Source organism: Muntiacus reevesi, chromosome 6, assembly GCF_963930625.1.
Source record: "Muntiacus reevesi chromosome 6, mMunRee1.1, whole genome shotgun sequence".
Classification (NCBI taxonomy): domain Eukaryota; kingdom Metazoa; phylum Chordata; class Mammalia; order Artiodactyla; family Cervidae; genus Muntiacus; species Muntiacus reevesi.
The window spans coordinates 101,407,878-101,425,718 of record NC_089254.1 but is presented as its reverse complement, the minus strand read 5'-3'; the positions used below and the strand labels follow the sequence as shown (position 1 = coordinate 101,425,718).

Here is a 17,841-nt window from a genome sequence, read left to right as displayed (position 1 = left end):
TAGCCACTCTCACCCTAACAGAGTTATACTTTCCTGAGCTACATTAGCTCTACCCTCTGCAGAGCTCAGTAACTTATTTAGTGTGTGATAAGATTAATTTCATTATGTATCAGTTGTTATCCCCACTAGATAATGAATAAAGTCATAGTAGAGAATGTATTCTTTTCATGTTTTCATTTCCAGACCTAACAGCACAGAATGTGTATGTGAGTATACACACATGTGAAAATGAATTTTAGCAATTTTGACTTGTATTTATTCCTGTATTTTTAACTATTCATTACCTCTTTAGAGAATTAAGATTGCAAAGTAAAGACATTATAAGTCATTGACTTCATAAATAATTTTGCATCAGGTAAAAGGCTAAATTTTACAATATTCCTGCTTCTTTCTAGTACAGTGGGAAACCTTATTTGCTAGTGTCTTATTTATAGATTATAGGTCTTATTCTTTAAAGATATGCTAAGCTTATGCTGTAGATGATATTGATACCATTTGCTCAGCTCTTACTATGTGTCATGGATTCTGATAAGCATTTTGCATATAGTATTTTCTCTTCACAACACACCTGTGAGCTTAGTATCAGTGAACTTTTTGCACATATTAAAACTAAATTTCAAAAAATTTAGGTAAGTTGCACACTTAGCAACTGAAAGACCTTTGTAAAAACCAAACTCTAGCTGAACTCAAAACATGCATATTTTTAAACCTTTTTTTGGCCGTGGATAAAATGCCTTCATAACAGATACCCTTAAAAAGGGCTGTTTTATAAGAGAGAAGTTCACATGTTTTCAGCTTCAAAAATATTTTTCACAAAAAATCTTATTTTAAAATTTGAATAATTCCTTTATATACAGTTTAAATATTTAGAAGGTTTAATTAAGTATGTAATTTGAGGAAAGGGGTGAAAAACAAACCAAAAAAAACCTCTCTATATATCCTTTTCCATTACTTCTTAACTATTTTCTATCACTTCATAATTGCTAGAATTTTATGCTTGGTTAAAGTGGCTATTTAACTTACTCAAATATCAACTTAAAATCAAATGATTTCTGATAAGTTATAGCTCCAGTATCCCTAGTCAATCTTCACAATTACAGTATGTTCTTATTTGCTAGGGTGTTTTCTCCAAATTTTGATCATTTCCCATAAGAGACAAGGACATTTGGTCATTTCCCATGACCAAGACACGGAGACAAAAACAGAGTTCTTTCAAGGACTTTGTTACTTCCATTCTGCTCTCTTCTCTCACCTCCACAATCCATGGATTGCCACCCACACTCCACAAGTAGAGAAAAAACTAACTGAGAAAGCTCTGGTATGTCTATATATTTATTAGCATGACATCATTTGGTGTTTTTCTGTTGCTGTTAATTGCATCACAATTATATTCTTAATTGTCTTTCCCTTGAAGCCATGGCTCATGCTCTCCTTCATTTAAGTTGGTTATGCCTTAGAAAACGTCACTATCATAGGAATATAAAGAAATATTTCAAGTGTAAACCAATTTTTGAAAGAGACCATAGTTGCTGAACTTAAAATGTTTAACTACTATGTTATTAATCTCTCCCAACTCCTTTATCTTAAATATTCTACAAATACCTTGCTTTATTCCATAATATTTTGTCTGTAAGTTCCGATTACAGAACAAAAAATATACACACTTATTTCCTCTTATTCAGAATATTTCACCTAACCACATTACAAGTATATACACTGTGCAGTTATGTGGAAACTATTTTCATTTTCTTGTGCAGCACTAGCTTCACTACCAGAGTCAGAAATGTAGACTGGGCTTTCTTGGATGACAGTCTTAGGAACATTTGAAGAAGATGAAGAAAATGCCCTAAAGCATGTTTTGATATCTGTGTAGTTATTGGACGAGATGACTTCTTAGGTGCCTTTAAACTCAGTCATTTTATTATTCTTTAAGTTTTTCGTCAACTTCTCTCTTTGTGAAGCATTCTCTTCAGAGCAGCTTTGACCTCTTTATTCCTCAGACTATAGATCAGCGGGTTGAGCATGGGATTGAAAAGGCTATGAAACAGCAAAAGGTACTTTTTCCCTTCCTTAGAGTCCCCATGTCGGGGCCCAACATACGTGATAATGGCTGTGCCATAAAAGAGCCCAAACACACAGAGGTGGGATGAACAAGTAGAGAAGGCTTTCTGGCGCCCTTCTCCTGACCGGATCTTTAGGATGGCACATAGAATATGAATATAAGATACCACAATTGAGGAGAATGGTCCCACCAGCACAGACACTGCCCCAGCCAAAACCATGGTCTCATTAATGTGGGTGTCTGCACAGGCCAGCTTGAGAACAGCTATGATCTCACAGAAAAAGTGATTAACTTGCTGGGGCCCACAGAAGGGTAACGGTAGGAGTAACAGCAGGTGGACTAGGGCTAGGAGGACTCCAAAAACCCACGAAGTCACTGGCAGGGTGAGGCAGACTCTCCAGCTCATGATGACTGAATACCGGAGGGGGTGGCAGATGGCCACATATCGATCATAGGACATCACCACCAGGAGAAGACACTCGGTGTGGGCGAAACTCAAGAAGAGAAAGGTCTGTGTGATGCAGCCAGCAAAGGAGACGGGCTGGGCTGGACTCAGGAGGTTGAGCAGCATCTGGGGCACCGTGCTGCAGGCGTAGGCCATGTCGACGATGGCCAGGTGTGAGAGGAAGAAGTACATGGGGGTGTGCAGTCTGGAGTCCAGTGAGATGAGCCCCAGGATGACCCCGTTCCCCAGCAGCGTGAGGACAAAGAACAGGGAGAAGAGTCCAAAGAGGAGCATCTGAGTCTTTGTGTCAAGGGGAAACCCCACTAGGATGAATTCTGTGACAGGGGTCTGATTTCCCTCCATTTCCCTGTGAAAGAGACAATGAACCTTGCCAAATCGGAATGTCCAAGGGGAGAGTTTTAACATGCTGAATCTTTGTCTGTCTCTGTTTATTCCCTAATAAAACATCTTCAATGATATTTTTGCCCTGCTAGTCATTTAATAAATGAAAACTATGCATGCCACATGAGACAGAAGGAAACATTTTCACCGTGGTATGCTAAATGCTAGTATTTGGAAATCCTAGTATTCTGCTATAGTAGTCAATAAATCTTTATTCCCAAACCAACTTTTGTCACAGCTCAAAATATATTAATGCTTAAATTGCCTTCACAACAGTGGAGTTTTTCTCAGTCTGTGCTGGTTACATCAGAGGTTTGCCCATGTGTGCTGCTGTGTACATGTATACATGTGTGTAAATTTGCACTACTGTCTTTACATCTATATATGAAGGAAGGAAGAAGAATGAGGAACATGTCAGTGACTTGTCTATCAGGTTGTCTCACAAATTTGTGCCTTTCATAAATGACTTACTTGTGGGCTTGTGATCTTTACTGATAGCATAACACAATTAATTTGAGGGCATGGTGAGCAGTTTGTTACAACTTCAGTTAGATTTAAAGTAGAGACCTTTGTCTTTCGATTTTTGTACCCACAATGGGTATTCTGATCACACTGTCTCATGATCCTTACATTACCCCTGTTGCCCCTCTTATATTCTATATAGATATTTATATTCTATATCTTTAAGTACGTTTACACACATACACATATATACACAGACATATATACCACATTCATATGTTTATACATATGCGTGTGTTTATATATATACACATACATATATCTATATTTATCTATACTTGAGTTTTTCCTAATATTTTCACCATATCCTACAGTAAAACATCTGCTGGGAACATATATGCATAAATATATATATGTATATATATACAGATATATATATATATTTTGAATCTCCACTATGTGCAGTGTACTTGGTATTTTCTTTTCTATATTATTCCATTTATTTCATTAGTAAAAATGCTGGTTGAATGATTTCATGATTGGTCGTAACCTAGGATTTAAAAAATATTGGTCTATATCCAAGGCTAGAGCTAAAGTCCTAACTGTAGAGTCATCGTCACAGAATCTTTTATATATTTTATACCTCCTTAACTCTAATGTAAAAGTTATTATTTATCCACAATCTTTAGCTTGTTGTGGCTTATCAAATTTTTAAAAATCATTTCACAAGAGAGTAGGTTTGAACCATTGTAACTTTTAAACCACTGTCTGTTTTCTTGCTTGTCTGACTCTACAGCCTTCGTCAGCCCAGAATCCATCCGAATTTCACTAAAATATGAATCTAAAAAAATTCCTAATTCAGTTCTTCTCTATAAGTCCCCATTAAAATCTTCTGAAAAGTTAATGTTTGAAAGGCTTCATAAACAAAAGTTTATGCCCTGCTTAAACAAACTTTCACCCTGCTTCAAAGGGAGAATCAAAATTCATAGTAGAAATTACTGGGAGATGATGACTTTGTCTTATTAAGAAGTAACTATAACAATTAGAATCACCTCCTTGAAAGCTGGTTGTTATACTAGAGCTGAACTTTATGTCAGTGAATGCTTTATATCAAAGATTGAGTAATCATCTATTCAAGATGGGATTCCTTGTGTTATGCTGAGGTCTTTTCCAACTATAGGATTCATTGGCTTTCAATGTGTAGAAAAGTGTTAACCATTTTCACTTCAACTTGCTTGCAATACTTGGGGCCACTTAAATTACCAATGATGTTTGTAAAATGTCACATACTTAAGCACACAAGAAACTAAAGTAGAAGAACTGAGAGGCACCTCATCTTCCTCCTATCTGAAAGTAGTTAAAATACAAAACATAAAATCCACAGATATTTACTAAACACATCCTATGTCTTGCTACATAGTTTCAGCTAAGGATATACAAGATAGCCCTTGTCTGCCGGTGTATACAACCTGCTTGGAATGATAAGACTGTTAAAAGAAGGCACAAAGATGAAAATTCTCATGTTTAATGACTTAACAAAAGAAAGTTCATGCTAAAAATAAAAGCTTCTGGACACTCCTCTGTAACAAACTCATTTTGTAGTCAATTTAGCCCATTATTTCATGAAGACACTACTTAATTTCATGAGGTGATAGAAAGGTTTGTAAGGAAATCTCTCAAATAGCTATTTATCTTACAGTTTAAATAAGAAATTCAAGACTAAATGCATCAAAGTAATAACCTATATTAGTTGTTTCTAAAAGAGATGATAATTTTTAAATTTTCCTATTCAGTTCAGTTCAGTTCAGTTGCTCAGTCATGTCCAACTCTTTGCGACCCCATGAATCGCAGCACGCCAGGCCTCCCTGTCCATCACCAACTCCCAGAGTTTACTCAAACCCATGTCCATCGAGTCAGTGATGCCATCCAGCCATGTCATCCTCTGTCGTCCCCTTCTCCTCCTGCCCCCAGTCCCTCCCAGCATCAGGGTCTTTTCCAATGAGTCAACTATCCATAAATAGAAGAAATTTGCTATTAGCAGATAATAACAACTACATTTAACACTGTGATTTTTCATTACAATCTATATGAAATTATATAGTGAACAAAGATTAGATAATATAACAAACTTACTTTAAATTCACACCTTAATATGAGAAGACAAGATGAACATGAATTGGGTAAAGTGAAAGTACACCCATAAAGTATAACAAATAGCATCTGTAAATCAGTGTTGAAATTCTTTTCTTCCAAGGATTATCTGAGAAAAGAAACTGTCTCCACAGAGGCAACAAGATATCTCTCAAAAGAGATGATTTTATTTTCTCCTAGCTCAGCTATCCTTAAATACACTTCTGAGAGTCTGATGTAGGGGAGGGATAAAGATCCACTGCACACCACCACCTGTTTCTTCGAGGGAAAGGGGGCTCTCGAAGGCTATACTTATTTCTGGTTTCAAGAACTCTGACATTTCCCCCTTCTTTAACCCACCAAATATATTAAGTAGTATTTAGGGCACATGAGACCCATATATTATTTGCATCCTCTCTAGTACTGTTTGAGTTATATCACGCCTGACCTGAACACGTATCCCGTATATTTTTTCCATCATCACCACAAGGAATGCAATTCATACAGTGAGACCAGGTAACAGGACCTACAGAAGCTATAGAGAATATGTCGAGGAGTCAGAAAAGAGGATAAGGTATCCCAGTGGGACTTGTTAAATCCTGTTCTTTAGTTTCCAGAGATTCTGAGCCCAGGGGGTTATAGGAAGAAAGATCGATGTTCCCCTAGGTCTGTAACTATTATCATTTTCTCTTCTTTCTGAAATGGAAATTAATTGACCTCAAGTCACCATCGCCTACCTAGCTGGCACAGTGGTAAAGAATCCACCTGCAATGCAGGAGACTTGGGTTCAATCCCTGGGTCAGAAAGATACCCTGGAGTAGGAAATAGCAACCCGCTCTAGTATTCATGCCTAGAAAATCCCATGGACAGAAGAGACGGCAAGCTACAGTCCATGGGGTGGCAAACAGTTAAGACACGACTGAACAATAACACCATTCCTATATTCAAATAATAAAGTAGATAGAATGTAATTTCCTAAATTAGAGCTGTTTTAGTGTGCACAGGAACAAATTAAGGAAATAATAGGCCAATTATCTTTTACCCTGAGAGTGATGACCTGCAGTAGGTCTGTAGGTAGGAAAATAAGATTTTCCTCATCAAAACTGTTCAGTTAAAGGCTTATTGGAGACAAGAGTCTAAATTATACCATCACATATTAGAAAGAAGCTGCTCCCTATATTATCATTTTAAAAGGATTAATCTCAAAAATATACAAGCAACTCCTACAGCTCAATTCCAGAAAAATCAATGACCCAATCAAAAAATGGGCCAAAGAACTAAACAGACATTTCTCCAAAGAAGACATACAGATGGCTAACAAACACATGAAAAGATGCTCAACATCACTCATTATCAGAGAAATGCAAATCAAAACCACAATGAGGTACCATTACACGCCAGTCAGGATGGCTGCTATCCAAAAGTCTACAAGCAATAAATGCTGGAGAGGGTGTGGAGAAAAGGGAACCCTCTTACACTGTTGGTGGGAATGCAAACTAGTACAGTCACTACGGAAAACAGGGTGGAGATTTCTTAAAAAACTGGAAATAGAACTGCCATATGACCCAGCAATCCCACTCCTGGGCATACACACCGAGGAAACCAGATCTGAAAGAGACACGTGCACCCCAATGTTCATCGCAGCACTGTTTATAATAGCCAGGACATGGAAGCAAACTAGATGCCCATCAGCAGATGAATGGATAAGGAAGCTGTGGTATATATACACCATGGAATATTACTCAGCCATTAAAAAGAATTCATTTGAATCAGTTCTAATGAGATGGATGAAACTGGAGCCCATTATACAGAGTGAAGTAAGCCAGAAAGATAAAGAACATTACAGCATACTAACACATATATATGGAATTTAGAAAGATGGTAACGATGGCCCTATATGCAGGGCAGAAGAAGAGACGCAGAAGTACAGAAGAGACTTTTGAACTCTGTGGGAGAAGGTGAGGGTGGGATGTTTCGAAAGAACAGCATGTATATTATCTGTGGTGAAACAGACCACCTGCCCAGGTTGGATGCATGAGTCAAGTGCTCGGGCCTGGTGGGCTGGGAAGACCCAGAGGAATCGGGTGGAGAGGGAGGTGGGATGGGGGACCGGGATGGGGAATACGTGTAACTCTATGGCTGATTCATATCAATGTATGACAAAACCCACTGAAAAATAAAAAATAAATAAATAAAAAATAAAAATTTTTATTTGGGGTCATATTATGTTTTATTACTATTATTGTATGTATAGAACTTTTCCCTATTTTGTCATTAGTCTTATCTATTTTAGTGGCATTTGTAAAAAGAACTAGGCTTTTATTTTAATGATCTTTATAATTCCTTACTTTATAAAGTCTGCTCTTAAATAAATTATACCCTCTCTTTATTTTAATTCTTGGTCATCGTATATTCCTGAGTTGATCATTAAGTGTGGTTTTAAAAAATAATTTGCACTTTATAATACCATTTTAGCTATACATCTTATTTGTTAGCCAGAAATTTTATCATTAACATTGTCAATAAAACATAAATTATGCAGAAGTATATTTTTGGTTTCCAAATATTTGTATTATCTCTTTGTTAATTTTAAATGTATTGTGGTAAAATAATGAGTCCTAGTGATGTTGATTTTTTGAAAATCTAAAAGGTTTTTTTTTTAAACTCATTTGATTTTTGCCATTTTTATACTGATTTTAATGTGATATATATTTTCATTAAAGTCATGGTTCTCAAATCTTGTACCTGGGGAGCCTTAAAAAATACTGACACTTAGGACCCACCACCAGAGACTGATTTATTTAGTCTGTGAGTGCCCACAGGTTTTCCAGAGCCCCTAGGTGATTCAAAGCCAAGGGCAAGAGCTCCTTTCATATTTTTTTATTCTCTTCCCTTTTTCTTTCAGTTTTTGCCTTCTTTTTTATTCTTCAGAAATCCTCATTTCAACACCTGATTTCCACTGACTATATTTTCTGTAGGTTCATAGGCTACACTGACAGATTTTGTTGCATATCTAACAGGTTAATGAGAACAACATATTTTATTTTAGGATTATAAATTTCACTTTCTTTGGGCTCATTTTCCTTGAAGGTTTTTTATGATATTAACTGGGTGGTTATCCATTCAAGATGAGAGCTGGATGCTGTCATCATCATTGCTCTCATGGTCAACAAAATCAATCCTCTAAAGAAAGGCAAAATCCTCCCTCATGAATTAATGCCTTCAAAAGAAAATAGAATTCCTCAAAACTGTTCTTATTCTGCCTCTTTGATAAGGTTCATCCCATTGGACCTCCTCACTGCTATGAAAGTGAAGTGTTAGTTGCTCAGTCATGTCTGACTCTTTGCAACCCCATGGACTGTAGGAGCCACCAGGCTCCTCCGTCTATGAGATTTCCCAAGCAAAAATTCTGGAGTGGGTTTCCATTCCCTTCTCCAGGGGACCTTCCTGACCCAGAGATCAAACCCAGGTCTCCTGCATTGCAGGTGTATTATTCACTGTCTGAACCACCAGGGAAGCCCCCTCACTACCATACTCTGTGATAAAGTTAATTCGTGTATCAAGACCCACAGAATGTAGGCTACCCCAGTGGCCTGATACACACCACAAAATAAACCTAATTCAGCCTGTACTTATGGGAAGCACCTGTCAAGGAGACCTAACATACATTAATCACAGTCCTACAACTGAGCTTTAGCTGGCTTACCTCACCCTAGGAAACAGGACCTGTCAGCTATATTTCTTTATAAAAAGAAATCCCCAGACTCCTGGCCAATCAAGTCCTGTTCCTATATGACCTCTTCTAACACTTTATAAAATTTGCTCCTGTCCAAAATCCCTTGGGAACAGTGCTCCACTGTTTATGAGGCACTGCCTTCCTCCAATCCATGGGTTGTTTTCCCTTAAATAAAGGACATCAAAATCATTATTCAACTGTTCAAGTTTCATTTGACACACAATTTGACATTTCCCTCATCATTTTGAAAATTCTCTTCTGCCATCTGTTTTGCTGAGGAGAAGTCTGCTATTACTTTAATTGTTATTCTTTTGTAGCTATTTTTCCCTCTGAAACTTTTGTAAGTTTCCTCCTTCTCCTTAATGTTCTGAGCTTTAGTTATGTATGATATGTCTAGACATGGATTTATTTTTCTTCACCATTGTTTGATACTCAGAGTACTCTTTTGATTTGAGAATTCACACATTCATCAGTTAGAAAAAAAATCTCAAGAGTGATATATTCAACTACTGTTCTGCCCCATTTTGTCCTTTCTTCTGGAATTCCTATAAGATAAATAAATATTGCACTTCAGTCTAGCTTGTATGAGATTTTTATTCAATTTTCTTAAAAAGTAATGTGCTGCATTTTTTAGTAAATTGTTCACTAATACCCTCTGTTTTGGACTTCCCTGGTAGCTCAGATGGTAAAGAATCTGCCTGCAATGCAGGAGACCCAGGTTCAGTCCCTGGGTTGGGAAGATCTCCTGCAGAAGGGAATGGTTACCAACTCCAGTATTCTTGCCTGGAGAATTTCATGGACAGAGGAGCCTGGTGGGCTACAGTCCACGGGGTCACAAAGAGTCGGACATGACTGAGTATCTAATACTTTCACTTCACATCTTCTATTTCACAAATTCTTCTCATGTGCTCAGTCTAGAATTCACTCCTGTTTGTTGATTTTTTGTGTGTGTGTGTGTGTGTTGATTTTTTTTGTTGTTGTTCTATTTCAGGGATGAGAGTTTTATTTCTAAGATTTTTAATTGGTTCTTTTTGAAATCTACTTGTCATTTTCTAATCTGGTCATTTAAAACAGTTGTCATGAATTTAAAAAGTCTATTTATGCATTTGAAACATACAAATATAAGGTGTTTGTCAAACGATCATTCCTTATGTCACAAAATGAATATCATCAAAAGCGAGTTTGTATTTCAGTTGTTTTTGGCTGTTTTTCTTGGCACTGATTTCCTCAAGTCAAGAAAATAGATTCAAAGCTTATTCTTCAGACCAGCTTCTTCCTTTCTCCCTTCCTCCCTTCCTTTCTTTTTTCCTTCCTCTCTTCTTCCCTCCTTCCTTTTCTTCCTCCATCCCTTCCTCTCTCTCTCTCTCTCCCTCATCTAGAAGATTACAGACTGTTTCAGCTTAATTTATGGGCCATCGTATCCAAACTCAGATCCTACACTAATGGTTTAGGATTATCTCCCTAGGTGATTTTCAGTATATCAGAGATCCAGCACAGACAGAGTGGGTGGTTGGATTCCATGTCAGGCTGCAGTGTTATGCCTGGAGGTTCTGACATTCTTACCCTGCAATTTTCCTAAGGCTGTATCGTGAAGCAGTTTTTGGAATAAAAGATTTTTCAGCTCCATTAACAAACAAAGGATGTCCCTCCATGCCCTCCTCATACCTTATTTTCAAGGAAGAAGCCTAATCCCAGTTCCTCATTATCACATGGAGTACTTCAGTATCTATTGTTTCTAAGAGAAAAGATATTGCCTCTCCTGACAGCTTTCAGACTCAGCCAGCAAACCCATGGTGTCAGCATCACTTACAGGTCATTTATGCTTTCTTTCTGGTCCACACAGATGTTTATCTTGCCTTGCAGGCTGATTTTGTCTTCTTAATTTTCTCTTTTCATACTTTATCTGTTGCTGCTCTGGGTTTGAAGTGAAAGTCCTTGAGCCACTGTGATTGAAGTTTGAGTTAGTATTTTAAAATGTGAATCCACCTATATTCAGAACTGTGGCAGTACAGTGGCAGTGTGAAAATTAAAGTAAGAGAACCACATGTATGGAGCTTATACAACAATTCTCTTCTACTTCAATATTTTCTTTTGATGAATTTGTTCAATAATTGAAAGAATGAGGTAGTTTGGACTTGGACATAGAAAAACTCCAAGTCACCATTTAAAAGTCCCTAATGGTTGTTTAAAATCAATTTGACCTCTACCACAGTAAAAGATAAAATTAAAAAGCTTACTGTGAAATAATAAAAATTTTAAGATTGGAGAGGCATTGGAGAGAATATATTCCAAATACCCATTTAATCCATGTATATTCACTCAGCCTCTGCTTGTATATTTATAGGAAGATTGCACACCAATTAATGAGATATCATTGTTGGCTAACTTGTAATTCTAGAAAATATTTTCTCATATGGATTTTTATTCCATCTCCTTACACATCTACTTAATGATTCTAGGTTTTCCCTCTGTTCTTAGATGTTCAACAGTGTCTGACTCTTTGCGACCCCATGGACGGTAGCCTGCTAGGTTCCTCTGACCATGGGGATTCTCAAGGCAAGAACACTGCAGTGGTTTGCCATGCCCTCCTCCACGGAATCTTCCCAACCTAGAGACAAAACTAGGGTCTCCTGCATTGCAGGCAAATTCTTTACCAGCTGAGCTACCAGGGAAGTGGGGAATAAAACCCCACTTTTACCTCTTAAAGGATATTCTATGGGACATTTGAAACTCACTCTTCTGTTTCTTTTTTCCAGCCTAAACTCTGATTAGTATTAAAAAAAATTATCTGTTCATTTGTTTATTTGCTTGTCTATTTATTCTTCTTCAAACCACACTACACTTGTTGGCAGGCAATCTTAAGGACAGAGAAAGCTATCCAAGGAGGAAGCCATTAAAAATGCTGAAATGTCAACCAGTGAACAAGTTACCACAACACTGAATTTATATTTCCACATGTAGAACTTGAAACTTCCTAGTAGAGCTATTCTAGCTATTCGGCTGGTGAGAAGTCTTAGTTGTGGGTAGGGAAATGAATGTAACAAAGCTACAGACTACGGAGAGATGATTTTTGTCTGTATTTCCTATCCTAGATGATATCTCATGAATCCTCCTGCAAATATCACTACATATAGAGTGTACAGTTTATGTAGAATTCTTCTTACAGTTTCATCTTCTTCTAGCAGTTAAAAAGCAAAGACATCACTTTGCCGACAATGATCCATATACTCAAGGCTATGGTCTTTCCAGTAGTCATGTATGGATGTGAGAGCTGGACCATAAAGAAGGCAGAGCACCGAAGAATTGATGTTTTGGAATTGTGGTGCTGGAGAAGACTCTCGAGAGTCTGTTGGACAGTATGGCAATCAAACCAGTAAATCTTTAAGGAAATCAACTCTGAATACCCTTCCTCTGACACTGAAGCTGAAGCTCCAACACTTTGGTCACCTGATGCGAATAGCCAACTCATTGGAAAAGATTCCATGCTGGGAAAAATTGAAGGCAGGAGAAGAGGGTGAAAGAGGATGAGATGGATGGATGGCATTATCGACTCAATGGACATGAACCTGGGCAAACTCTGAGAGATGGTGAGGGACAGGGAAGCCTGGCGTACTGCAGTCTATGGGGTCCTTTAGTGTCAGACACAACTTGGCAACTGAACAACAACAATGAAAACCAGGCTCCTATGCGCTGTTCTTCAACCTCATTTCAATGAGACTTTCCCCAAAACAATGTCGGTTTTAAATCATGAATTTTACCAGCATGTAATCTTACTGTGTGATCACGTAGATTTCCATTCTACTCTTTTTTTTTATTATTATTATTTTTATTTTTTTTTATTAGTTGGAGGCTAATTACTTCACAACATTTCAGTGGGTTTTGTCATCTACTCTTTTTATAGTATATTTCTTTGCCACACTGCCGTCATGCAGATGCCAAGCCTAAGCCAGGTTCAGGTAAAACTGGTGGTGTTTCAGGAAGAAAACTAATAAGCAGTGTGGGTTTTAAATCAGTACAAGGATATTAAACTCCCAACTCTGTCCTATTACTGGCTGTGAGGTGTAGAGAAAGTTACTAAATCACTCCAAACTTTGGAAAATCATACCTTCTTTACATGTCTGTGTCTCTCTCTTTCCCTGGGTTGCTGCTTTGTAAATAGGTTCATCTGTGCCATTTTTCTGAAGAACAAATATATGGACACTGAGAGGGGAATGAGATGGGGGGATGAACTGGAAGACTGAGACGGACGTATATACAGTAGTGATATGGTGTATAAAACAGATAACTAATGAGAACCTACTGTACAGTACAGGGAACTGTACTCAGGGCTCTGCGGTGACATAACTGGGAAGGAAATCCAAAAAAGAGGGGATATATGTATACACATGTATATCTGGTTCACTTTGCTGCACGCTAAGACCACACTGTAAAGCAAATATTCTCCAATAAATTTTAAATCTACTTGATAGCATATAAGGGTGAAAGGTGAGTAGGATAACATTGGGAAATAGTCAGAAGAATCCTAAGTATCAAGTACATGTATCCTTTTTTCCTCTTGCTCTCAGCCTTTTCGAAACTATGGCCAGTGTTAAAATAAAATATATATACTGGGTCACAACAAAATGTAATTTGTTTATTAAAATCTCATAACACAAATACTGAAACAATTCATAGTAATCTCTCATCTACTTAAACATTTTATGCAATTTATTAACAAAATATAGTTTTGTTGCATTTCTTTTTTTTTTAGTCAGAGCCACTCCTCAGATCTGTTACAGGATATTTTTTCATAATTCATCTACCTCAGTTACCTTCATACAAGATTGGTCTTTCTGGTCAATTCTTTCTCAAGTATTTTTGAACTGACACAAGAGTGAATACAATCCCTTGATTTTTCTAATGAGTCCTTGTAGAAAAATTCTGAGTTCAAACCAATGGTTTATGTTTTGTATGAGGCAAATTATCCTATATTTTCCTCTTCCTCTTCTTTTTTGGGGTTTTAACTTTAATATAAGGTATATATATTTGGGGGCTCCCCAGGTGGCACCAGTGGTAAAGAGCCCACCTGCCAATGCAGGAGACTTAAGAGACGTGGGTTCCATCTCTGGGTTGGGAAGATCTCCTGGAGGAGGGCATGGCAACCCACTCCAGTGTTCTTGCCTGGAGAATCCCATGAGCAGAGGAGCCTGGTGGGCGACAGTCCATGGGGTTGTAAAGACTGGGACATGACTGAGCACTCACATACACGTTTCAGAGAACACAAATTTTCTAGCTATACTTTTAAAGTCATTTTTATGAAAATATTACCTGTTTTTTCCCTACCTTTAAAAGAGGATACACAATAATTACATAGTGCTTTAAATGTTACATTTAGAGCTAATATTTATCTCTTTATTCACATTATTCTTTTTGGGTGGGGAGGGAACTGGAGTAAATGTGGATTTCTGGGGGCTGGCAATTTCCTGATACTGCTGGGGTAAGAAGACTAAGATAATGTCCACAGACAAAATGATTTACCCAAATGAACTAATGAACAGAATAGTCAATGAGAAGAAGAGTCAGTAACTGGGCTTTCTTAGAACTAAGCGGAAAACAGTGCAAACTTTAATGAAATAAAACAAAGATCTTCATATTTATATGAGAGTCTGTTAATCTAAACACAAACTCTTTCTAATTAAATGGTGCAAACTTAAATGAAAGAAAACAAAGATCTTCATATTTTTTGTCTCCCATATCAAAAAATTCTCAAAATTAAGCTTTTGTTTTCACACAAATAAATTCATTAGGCTCAGATTCAGGTGATTTTTCAGAACACATGATGTCCTCCTTAGATTTTAAGTTCCAGACCAAGTAGTTGGCTCTTTCTATAGTTCTTACTGCATTTCCCAATAGGATCCTGCTTAACCAAGGTCAGTGTTTATTCTGTCTTGTTAGAGGTGTGCTGTTGTAGCAGCATTTATTATGACATTATTAAGCATATGTTTATATTCATAAGGGAGAAGGAAACCGTAGTGGAATTGAAGACAAGATTTGAGACAACGAAACCTCAAAAGAAAAGAAACTAGACCTTAGTGTTGAGACCTGGCCCTGAGAATTGACGACTCTCTGCCACGCATTTACCATCTCACGATTCTTCTCTCATGGCCTGTATTTTCCATGACCTTATTCTTTAGGAGTTAGGAACAGCATCTGATCAATATAAATTCTTAATGCCAGAGATTTAAGACACAAGATTTTAAGGCAGGTACGTTGCCGTTCTCCTAAGTCTCACAGAGAACAAACCTTCCACCCTCAGGACTCTTCCTGGCATCCCTCACATTAGCCTGTCTTCCACAGCACTCTCCTCAGGGCACCCTTGACCTCTTTGTTCCTCAGGCTGTAGATCAGCGGGTTCAGCATGGGGTTGAAAAGACTATAAAACAGGGAAAGAACCTTCTGCTGCTCCTCAGGGTGGCGGGACTTGGGGGCCATGTACGTGACGATGGCACTGCCAAAGAAGAGCCCGACCACGCAGAGGTGGGAGGAGCAGGTGGAGAAGGCCTTTCCGCGGCCCTCACCTGACTGGATCCTCAGGATGGCGGCCAGGATGCGCGCGTAGGAGAGCAGCACCAGGCCGAGGGGCCCCAGTAAGATAAACACACAGGCCGAGAAGATGACAGCTTGGTTCAGCCTGGTGTCAGCACAGGCCAGCTTGAGGACAGACAGGATTTCACAGAAGAAGTGGTTGATTTCATGAGGCCCACAGAAGGGCAGCCTTAGGATGAGACCCACATGGACCAGGGCCAGGAGGGAGCCACATGCCCAGGAAGTGACAGCTTGAACAGTGCACACTCTCCAGCTCATGATGACAGAGTAACGTAGCGGGTGGCAGATGGCCACGTACCGATCATGGGACATCACCACCAAGATGAGACACTCGGTGTGTGCAAAAGCCATGTATAAAAAGGTCTGCATTATGCATGGGACAAAGGAGATAGTATTTTTCTTGTTCAGCATGTTCACCAACATCTTCGGAACATTGTTTGATGCATATGAAACATCAACGATGGCCAGGTGTGAAAGGAAGAAGTACATGGGGGTGTGCAGTCTGGAGTCCAGTGAGATGAGCGCCAGGATGACCCCGTTCCCCAGCAGGGTGAGGACATAGAGCAGGGAGAAGAGCCCAAAGAGGAGCGTCTGCACGCTTGGGCTGAGCGGGAATCCCAGGAGAATGAACTCTGTGACCCATGTCTGATTTTCCGCCATGCCCTGGCGACAGTGCCTGTGCTGATCACAGCTGCTGCGGTGCCTGTGGGCTGAGAGGCAAATGCGGATCTGGATTAGCCATTAACAGCAAGATGGGGTCTGTGGTGTGTACTGTGTGCTGACTCAGCCAACAATCGCTTGCAAATTCATCACGTACGTCACGTCTTTTCATCCGCAGTAAAGCAGAAAGGCTCCCGTAAATCGGATCAGTGAACACAGGGTGTCATGTATTATTTCCATTTCTTCAGAATTTTATTTAACTCTGATTGCAAAGTTTATACTCATACTGTCAAGATGGTAGCCACAGAATAAATTGTTCTCCATGATGACTAATCATTTTATTTTTAAGAAGGGCCCATAGTTACCTTCTCATTTTGCTTCCTTATTTCTTCAGTTCTCAAATTTTGCCCATACTTTATCATTTGATTCACTCTTATTTTAAAGCTTGTGCAGAGTACACTGCACACAGCAGTTGCTCAATAAATGATCATGGAGTAAATACACCAATAAGGCAGGGAATGAGATGTACAAATGCAACTTCAAGGAGGTATATTTCCTTCTGTGATCACCAGGTTTAAAGCTTTAGCAAATGAAATTGGCACCAAGTTTTTTCTTCCTGATATGATGCAGGAAAATCTAGATTTTTCCATTCTGGGCATGAGCAGAGTGCCATCACTGATCTGGTCAGCATTCATGGAAGTTGTTTATGATCTATCATCAGGGCAAGGATCTCTGTTATATTCCTACTCCTGCCCTACACTACCTGCTTGCAGGGCTGCTTCCCTGGTTCTAAGGAGATGTTACTTCTGGGCCCACTGCACTTGTACAGTGCATTTGTTGAATGGATGAATGGATGGATGGATAAAGGATGGATAAAATGCATTACTTTAGGAATAACATCTAGAGTATATTCTGGAATTTAATCAAGTCTTTTGACTCTTCTTTAATTCTTTGGTTACCATTCCACCAACCTCATGGACACCCATGGTTAACAAGGTGACAAGTGTGACAGAAAGGGAGAACCTGAAATGCTCCATAGAAGCACACACCTATTACCTGACAATTCATGATAGACATGATCATTCTCAATGAGCAGCTTATGACCCAGCTTTGCAAATCCCAAGGCTGTCTTAAGCCCAGAAATCTGCCTGCCTGTACGCTGGCCCTGAACTTTCCATTCAGTGTGCTGATTTCTAGAGTCCTTCCTTTTTCCAGATCCCAGCTCCTCTAAATGATCACACTTGGCCAAAAGCCCTTTACTCACTGTGGCACTGGACTGAGCCCAGAGACAGGTTTACATATACAGCAAACAGCACAGAGGCCAGGAGAGATTTTGAAGATCCGAACTGAGGCTCTGGC

The 17,841-nt window shown here is 38.7% G+C and overlaps 2 protein-coding genes across 2 annotated transcripts; both read right to left on the bottom strand.

Moving 5' to 3' along the window:
• Positions 1 to 1,940: 1,940 nt before the first annotated feature.
• On the bottom strand, positions 1,941 to 2,870 carry LOC136170896 (olfactory receptor 2A25-like). Its single transcript, XM_065939478.1, has one exon. The coding sequence runs from the start codon at positions 2,868 to 2,870 to the stop codon at positions 1,941 to 1,943; it is 930 nt and encodes a 309-aa protein (XP_065795550.1).
• Positions 2,871 to 15,555: 12,685 nt separating this feature from the next.
• LOC136170371 (olfactory receptor 2A5) lies at positions 15,556 to 16,482 on the bottom strand. Its single transcript, XM_065938519.1, has one exon. It carries the CDS (start codon positions 16,480 to 16,482, stop codon positions 15,556 to 15,558), a length of 927 nt encoding a protein of 308 aa, XP_065794591.1.
• Positions 16,483 to 17,841: the final 1,359 nt, after the last annotated feature.

Coding starts and splice junctions, on each gene's coding strand:
- LOC136170896 (XM_065939478.1), bottom strand. CDS start 2,870: ATGGAGGGAAATCAGACCCCTGTCACAGAATTCATCCTAGTGGGGTTT.
- LOC136170371 (XM_065938519.1), bottom strand. CDS start 16,482: ATGGCGGAAAATCAGACATGGGTCACAGAGTTCATTCTCCTGGGATTC.